Here is an 8,779-nt window from a genome sequence, read left to right as displayed (position 1 = left end):
TCAGTTGTATTTTAAAGACTGCAGACTACAATTTGTATAGTGTTCTTCGATTTAAAACCTTATGCTGCACAATCTATAGCGTACTTTACAATTGTGAATACATTTGAATATAAGTAATATTGCTATCAAAATACTGGATATGCGAAATATTTAGAGCCATTTTAAAATTTGGCTGCTTTGTATATTGATTAAATGTGCATTCAAATTATTTTCTATTTTTCACATGAAATCAACGCCACGCATCGTAACAAGAGTAAAATATTACGTATAATTCTAAAATTCTGCACTAGCACCTACCTCATAATACATGTATTAGATATTACTATTATCTTTTTCTATGACATATTCCAGGTATTACTTGGTAAACAATTTCCCGGTTGTGCCACCAGAATTTATTTTTCTTATCAAAAACATTTAACTTGTCTTTTAATTTAGTAACAGCTCTAAAGTTGTATTTTTTCTTAAATTTGTAACAATTTGTATACGTTAGAGTTACATATCAATGAATATCATGGTTGCGGAATTTATACAAAATAATAACTAGTTAAATACTGTTTTTCTCAGAAGGTTACGTACTGAAAGTTCTGTTATATCTAGAAACTATTGTTTACTGTAACAATTAAGGTTACTATTTGTATTGACACAAAATGCCTAATAAGTCTACATGTCAAGTTCCCAAAGGAAAGTCACATACATCATCATGTATTTTATATTATGTATTTTAATTGAGTTACGTTAGAATATCAAAGATAGACCAGACATATGCATACAAAATTTTCTATTCCAAAAACGGTACTTGCATATTGTATCTACTACACTATAAACATAGCCGGTCAACATAAAGTAATCGCTCTAGATTTTAACAGACTCTTTTTAAGGCAATAGTTTAAAGCGATAACTAAATTAATAACTTGAATCACACCACTTTTGGCAGTGAACAAGATGACAATGCTTTATTGAGATAAAAATGAATACTGTCAACGTCGGTACACTGCGGATTTGGCATTCCTGGTTTTAGCGTCTGAAGATGCACCGTTTCTGCCTTTTACAGAGGCAGATTGTGCATTTCTCACAGTAAAGGACGACCTACTTATACTACGGTTATCCCGACTGGTGTTTTCTTTTTCATCCTTTTTCTCACTCCTTGGTGGTGCCGTTTGAGGTCGTACGACTTTCGGGAACTGAGTCTGGAACCACGCCTCAAAATCTTCTATGCTCATATCAATGATCTTTTCCCGAGCGAACTCCACCGCAGCGCTGATGTCGGGACTACAGATCTCCCATTCCCGAAGAGTTCCGAGTACTTTTATGAATTTCAACATGCTGTGCTGCTGTCCGGATCCTTCCATCTACACACACAAAAATATACAGCATAAACGAAAATCGATAAAGTGAAAATACCCACCCAAAATCCCAAATAGTACTGTATAATTTTCCACTTTGAGGCATACTATTTTAAGTATATTGAACTTATAAACTTGTACAGCAATAGCAATTTGCTACAATCAAAAATGGCGACACAATTACAATTTATGTGATAAATATTGTGTCAAAAAAGTGAAATTTTGGTATTTCGTCAGCGGAAGAAAGAGTTTGGTCTTTTTTGATACTTGTAAAATAAGTTCTGCAAGCAGATGCATGCTCGCTTTTACAACTGATCATAGTTTGTAAAATTTTATAAAATCCCGTTACATAAGACCAAAACGAGATTTGAACGTAATTTTAACCTTAGAAGAGTACATCCTTAACTGACATCACTATTTATAGGGAATTTGTTACTGACATTATCCTTTACAGATTATAAATCAAGTGACAATGTCCTTTAAAGATGATAGTAAATTGACAGTATCTTTCATGGACAATATTAAACTTATATTACTTACAAAATCAACATTATCTTTAAATATGTTTTTAACTAATATTATCTTTAATGGGTGATACTTAACTGACACTTTCCTGAATAGATGATATAAAGCTGACATTATCCTTTTGTTATGATGTTAAACTGACAGGTTTTATAGATTGAATTTAACCAATATAATCGTATATATAATCATTTTTAACTTATGTAGTCTTCTATTGGTAGTACAATGTATTAAACATTACTTTTCATAGATATTTATTGATGTTTTGTTACAGATACGATCCTTTAGTAATATTGAACAGACTTGATTCTTTATAGATAATGATAGTCTTTAGCCTATCCTGATCCTTCGTAATTGATATATAACTAACCAAGTTAATCCTTTTTCAATTATATTTAACTGCCATTATCTTTAAATGACAGTGTTTCACTGATATTTTCCTTACTATATATCTAACCAATATATTTTATTGATAGTATTTCACCGACAGATTCTTTATTGGTATTTGATGCTCGAATTACCCTTTATTGACAATGGTTGAAGTATGTCTTGACCCTTTGTAATTAATAAATAACTTACATACTGCTTTGATGGTTATATTCAACTTGCATTGTCCTTTCTAAAACGTAACTAATTTAATCCTTTTATAACGGTATTTTAATAGGTAGAACTTTTATCATTTTATAAAAAGAATACACATCAAAATGGATTTTATACACATCTAATGGTGTGTTCAAGATAGAATCGTTATATGACGTATTGTACATGACAAAAATGTAAATTATACATTGCATAAGACAATGTAGACTTAACAGAGACAAGTATTGGCACAAAACGAATTACACATGAATCATTATATAACAAAGACTTCACAAAGACATGTATTGGATGTACAAACTGTAACACAATCTTACGTTATGACAATTAAAACATATGGTTCATCATTAACATAGATATCGGACAACATTTTCAACGTGCAGATAGTGCAATCATTTGCTTTACACCTAATGTGATTTGTCCTATTAAGCAAACCAGTATCGTACTTCATTTCAAAATAAAAAGTACGTAAGCACAAATTAACATGAGGAAAAACTAAACTTACTTTCAAAACGTGATTAAATGCTGTTTGTACATCGTAATTTACGTTAATAAACCACACGTGCTTTCTAACTAAGTCACTTACATAAACGTTAAATCTAACATGATGTGATCTATTTCAAATCTTACGATGCAAGCTAAGAACCATCAACATTTTTTAATGAAACATTCTCATACGAAATCATCCATTAGCAAACAAGGCATTTGTCCTTATACATGGCTTCTGCTTGTGTATGAGTATACACGTTTCTCACAAAAAGTACGAGAGGCTAAAACCGGCGTCTTTTACTATCTGATATCATAACCTCTTTGCGATTCTAATGTGTATGAAATTAATATAAAATTAAAATGAAATTATTTATGTAATATCTATAATGGTAAGTTAAGATGGAAAGATGCCATCTCGTACCTGGCTACCAGTGGGCGCCTTATAAAAGGGTGTTCCTTATTTGGGAATTCTGACTGATGGGTCTCAACTTGCCGCGTGAAGTAGTGTTTCATCTGATGTTACGTTGTGAAGTTCATCGCAGTTTATATTGTAGTCAGTATTTCACGGTACACAGCAGATTAATGAATAAACTTTTGATATATAATAAGAGTACAGATCTGTCCACCATTTCTGGAGATAACATGCTTATAGGTGTATGTTCCAGTGTTGAATTAAAGATATATAAATGTATTGGTCTAAGTGATAATTCTTCATTTTCCCACCATTTGAATGGAGACATCATGCAATAACTTTGTTAAAGATCATAAGATAAGATATAGAATGTTCCCATATCGAAAGACCATGCTTGAGAATGAAAGAAACCATGCATTAAACGAAACGATTTTTTTGATGACTTTGTATCTAATATAAATACAGTTTAAACTTTTAAGATGATGTAATTAGAGAAAGGAAAATTAATTGACAATGATAATAATTTATACCGTTGAGTTTTCATTTAAAGTTTTCAAGAAGCACGCGGCGTAGATGTAATAATACATGCAAACCAACATCTTGAGGACACTAATCAAACTGAATACGAGCTAGGGCACACTTAATGATATTCCAATAGTATCGGTATAAAAAAGATTGTGTTCATGGCTGGATTAGGTAAAAGTTGTGCTGGCTTGCGTGTATATCTTACTCCCTGATATAGTAAGAATGAGAAATATGCAAGACAAATACCTGTGTATTTTTTTCTTAAAATTTGATAACAGTGTTTTGTTTCTCCAAATGAATTACTGTAAACAACTGTAATTAATTCTAAATTAATGTTTGATATAAGAAATGGCAAAAATAACATTTGACTTTTAAGTTATTTAATTTCCCCCTTTTTTAAGCCTGAAAAGAATGACAAACCAAAAGCTTAACAACAATTTGAAAATGATTGAAGTTTAGAAATGATACAAGTAAGTAAGTGAAAGAAGCAAATGTCAGTGTTTGACAGAGAAAGCCTATCAGATGGATGCTTGTGTGCAAAAAAGCCAAGATAGCTTTATAGGACGTCATGGATGACATCTGAGCTTGATGCGGTGCCGTACTACCTGGATGATGGTACTGCGACGACGGGCTAGAGAGTTCTGTTAGGGATGTATGCAGTTCTTGTGTTAATGAATATTATAAAAAGGAATAAAATAATATGTAATAATAAGCAAAAACTATGCATTCCTATCGAATCGTACTTTGTTACACACATGTATAGACTGTTTGGTTGATAGAGGGTATATTTAAATAAATAAATCAACATTGAAACAACAAAGCTGTTGCTTAACATTATAATGAAATAACTCAGATACTTATGACCTCAAAAACAAAGTGCAAAATATAAAAATAGTGGAATTCATCACTTTAGTGCAGTCCTGAAATAAAATCTTTGTTAATTTCTAACAATCAATGAATCCATGAATAAAAGGCTCTGACAACAACCTGAAATGACTGGACAACAACCTGAAAAGCAAATTTGCATGAAGGCTAGGAAAAAGCAACACAGTTACTGCTATAAAGTTGCTATCAATAATGATTATTGTTCTTCGAATTCTGTCTTTAAAATTCCTCATATAGTAAAGTCCACAATCAATATTGTTCAAAGTTGGTTTATTTGTTTGGAATGTTATAAAATAATTCTCTAATATGAATATGTTTATATGAATCATCTTTTGTCTAATGAACCTTGTCTGGATATGACTAAATCATTAAAAAAGTTCCTCATCTGGTATGAAAAACCATTTAATTTTAAGGTAAAACATATCATCATGTTCAAATATATTAAGTAACATTGCCAGCATTTTTTTGTTAAATTAATTTTATGCAAAATTTTTTCAATTAATTGATAAATTTGAGTATTTCAAAATAAAGATATTGAAAGACTGAGAAAAAGTACATGGGTCGCACTCGGGACCTATCCATTACCGATCCTACATTTAACCAATGTCCCTCTTCGCAAAGTATAAATGTGCCCCGTCAAAAACATTGACAAGTTTAATAGCTCTTAAGTGAGAAAAACTGTTTTGTTGCTTTATCTTCTGCAGAGAATAAAAATAAAAATCTTCACGACTGTAAATGGTTAAGTTTTACCTTTTACATTAACTGAAAAAGTCATATATATAAAATGAGTTTGTACTGCAAATCAACCATTTTTGTTAAGGATATATTTTCTGAATTGCGCATGAAACAATTTATACTGTTTTATATTTTAATTCAATTTCCCAATACATCTAAATTACGGAAGAATACACTTTTTATCCATTTAAATGAAAATGAGTATGGTGACTTAAATAACGAAAGGCTGAGCCACCAACACCAGTACACCAAGCTGTACATGCAGCATCGAAAATAACAACGATATTTACAAGGTAACCACACGCCAATACTCAGCTACATGTATGGAGGTCAGGAACAATAGAATTCCATCATAACAATAAGGAGGCCTTGCATTGATTTGGATTTTACCAACAAATCGTTAGAAAAGTACAGACAATTTTCTTTTGACCTTTATAAATTATTTTGACCTTTCGGCAGGCACAGCGCAATTATACTTGATAAACCATCTAGCGATGATACTTTACGGTGTATATATAAAGACCCGTATGTTAACATTCAATGACATGGTAGAGACATAAATAATGCTACGTTTGACATTTAATAATGACCTTGTTTTTTAGGTGAAGACAACAGCAATTATTGTCACAAAGACTAGTGTTGATGTACTTGTGATTAACCTTTCATTGAAGTATACAATTCTACCTGATTGATAACGATGTTATATCTGGGACAAGACAATGTAGATTTTTACGTTACTTCCTTTAATGGAAATGTTCTGTCCCACAGTCTTGTCAAAAATTCACAGCGCATGACAGTTTAACAAGATATATTAGGCGATAAAAACATGTCTGGGATATAAGAAAAACCAACTGTAGTATATACAGATATGTATTGAGTGTACATAGGGAAAATGATATTCCCCAGATATTTTCATAAAGTGCATAAAAATGAAAATGTCATAAAACATCCATCCGAGTAAAACTTTATAAATTAACTGTTGCACGAACATTATAGAGACATGTGCAGCACTATCTTCTCCAAGTATTTGTATGGAGGGACATAAAGATCACAGAAATTAATCCAGGAACTGTTAAAGAGATGGACATACGAAACGACCATGTGTTATAGTCTATTCTCGAAAATATTTCATGCCGGCATATTAAAAAAACAAAAATGACACACTGTGCACGTCTACTTAAAAATGTGATATATAAAGATAAAATGAAAAATAAACAAATTTGTTTTATTCCTACACCTCTCATTATTGTTTAATATATAAAGTTGATTAAATGATTTTTCTTTTGAAGATTTGTTATTATGTTAAAATGCATATTTAAAAGTAAACATTAATTTCATTAAAGAATGTATAAGAAATATATCAAAATAAAAATCATTGTGACAATGTCTAAACCCTCTAATCATATAATAATGATTATTACATGTTTACATTTTTGATTTTACATGTTCTATGTAAGCTGGATGGAAAAAGCGTTTGCAACATTATTAAAAGGCATTCAGGGACTATTTCTAAGGTTTCGTTTTGGTAAAACAAATAGGTAATATTGCAAGCAGACCTAAAATGCAATCTTAATTAATGAAAATGTTTTATTTTATTTATGTCTATCATAAGTTTTAAACATTCACGTTTCAGTGAAATCAATTAATTTGAGTCAAATTTATTTCCAATGAATTACATAGAGTTTCATATCTTTATACTTTATAATGAACATAAAATCTGCATGAAGCAGTGTTTTTAAAACTCCCTGTATGGAAATTGTTAACAACAATATGAAAAAAATAAAGGTTCTTCAAAAAAGCTTTGGAATCAAATATTTCTTAAATTACTGAAAGTGACTACAGTGACAATGATACAGCAAACAAAGGAATGAAAGGAAGCTACCAACAACATCAAGGGGTGCATGATTTACGTAAAAAAATATTCCAAAAATCCCGATTTGTGGACTTACTCTCCTTCGCTTCTTGTGATCATCTTGCTATAGAGAATAGATGAATATAATTCATTTATACGTGGAATGGAAAAAAACCCAATCCTGAAACTCAAATATTAATCTACAAATCAACGGAAATACATGTTCTCACCGGAAATACATGTTCTTACCGGTATAAAAAAATGGTTAATTGATAATAATTCCATATGCAATAAAACCGTCTTTAATGTTCAATATTACCTATCATACCTGTATCATTATGCTAGTTATACTGTAATTTACAGGGCAAATTTACAGAGTCAAAATTTTGAAATATGTTTTTATATATTTTTCTTCGAAGCCAATCAGCCAATTCAGGATGAAAAAAATATTTCAGATTATTGATTGTGAAATCACAGCACGAAAATGTATTTGATACCAACACATTTCAATTGAATGAAAAACTCAACACAATGTGGATAGACCAAAGAGCGTGTGAGAAGTTTTAGAGGTTGGAACAAAGGGAAAATAGGGGGTAGCATATTAGTACATTTCGTTTTTGTAAACTTACGCATATTATCATTACCTAATAATTGATAAGATTTTAATGTATGCTATATAACCATACATCATCATGATAAGATTAGAGACATTCGGATCCAAATTTAAAACAAAAGAAATTGCTATTCAATTTATCTTTACAGTTAAGTTTGGTTGTCATTATTTGTCTGAACAAATTCCGCAGAGGAGTGTGTACCGAATTGCAAAGGGTCGTGGCATAGATTCCAAATCAACAGTTTGTATAATATACATCTGTTCTTCACTTAAAAAAGAAGAGGAAGTAACCAAAAGGACATTTAATGTAAGGAAATTATATACCTGCATTTCAACAAACAATAGAAATAAGAAATGTTTTAGAACCAGACATTCAAACATTTTAAAAAGTAAATGAATGGGTAAAACTTATATAATAACACATATACAAAAGTGTGTATGGCATAAATGTGTAAAACGTGTTCTTATAGAATACCAACACTCCCAAATGTTTAGTATTTGTGGTAATTTAAAGCGCAAAGTAGCATTATGCGTCATGCCATCGCAACACTCTATTAATTGTTGAATATAATCTTATTTTACTGTATTGTAAAGAAATTAATTCTTATAAAACATCAACCATTAACAACACAAAAATAACAACACTGTGTATATAAAAACTAACTTCAATGCGAAAAAATCAAACCAAAAACTTACCAATCCGTATCTTGCCAGTTTGTACATGATGTTTTTGTATTCCCATTTGGCTTGTAATTCTCCAGGAATATTTTTTAACAAATCCGAGTACCTATTGAATGAAACAAAAA

The 8,779-nt window shown here is 30.6% G+C and overlaps 1 protein-coding gene across 3 annotated transcripts; it reads right to left on the bottom strand.

Annotated features, from left to right (window-relative positions):
* Positions 1 to 722: 722 nt before the first annotated feature.
* On the bottom strand, positions 723 to 8,755 carry LOC110444946. Of its 3 annotated transcripts, none has more exons than XM_021489295.1 (3): positions 8,670 to 8,755; positions 7,458 to 7,484; positions 723 to 1,349 (listed from the first exon to the last, which is right to left on the bottom strand). In XM_021489295.1, the coding sequence occupies exons 1-3, from the start codon at positions 8,694 to 8,696 to the stop codon at positions 978 to 980; spliced, it is 426 nt and encodes a 141-aa protein (XP_021344970.1). In that variant the 5' UTR covers positions 8,697 to 8,755; the 3' UTR covers positions 723 to 977. The 3 variants fall into 3 exon arrangements, with proteins under 3 accessions (XP_021344970.1, XP_021344969.1, XP_021344971.1); XM_021489294.1 differs by lacking the exon at positions 7,458 to 7,484 and adding an exon at positions 4,494 to 4,529; XM_021489296.1 differs by lacking the exon at positions 7,458 to 7,484.
* Between the last annotated feature and the right edge of the window lie 24 nt (positions 8,756 to 8,779).

This window comes from Mizuhopecten yessoensis, unplaced genomic scaffold (assembly GCF_002113885.1).
Source record: "Mizuhopecten yessoensis strain PY_sf001 unplaced genomic scaffold, ASM211388v2 hete_36192022, whole genome shotgun sequence".
Lineage (NCBI taxonomy): Eukaryota > Metazoa > Mollusca > Bivalvia > Pectinida > Pectinidae > Mizuhopecten > Mizuhopecten yessoensis.
The sequence above is the reverse complement of the archived record's forward strand: the minus strand, read 5'-3'. Positions and strand labels throughout refer to the sequence as shown.

Excerpts from the sequence above, each read along its gene's own strand:
- LOC110444946 (XM_021489294.1), bottom strand. The coding sequence starts at position 8,696 with ATGTACAAACTGGCAAGATACGGATTG. Across the intron at positions 4,530-8,669 it reads AACTGGCAAGATACGGATTG|AACTCTCTAGCCCGTCGTCG; the intron begins GTAAGTTTTTGG and ends CATCCCTAACAG. Across the intron at positions 1,350-4,493 it reads GTCGCAGTACCATCATCCAG|ATGGAAGGATCCGGACAGCA; the intron begins GTAGTACGGCAC and ends TTGTGTGTGTAG.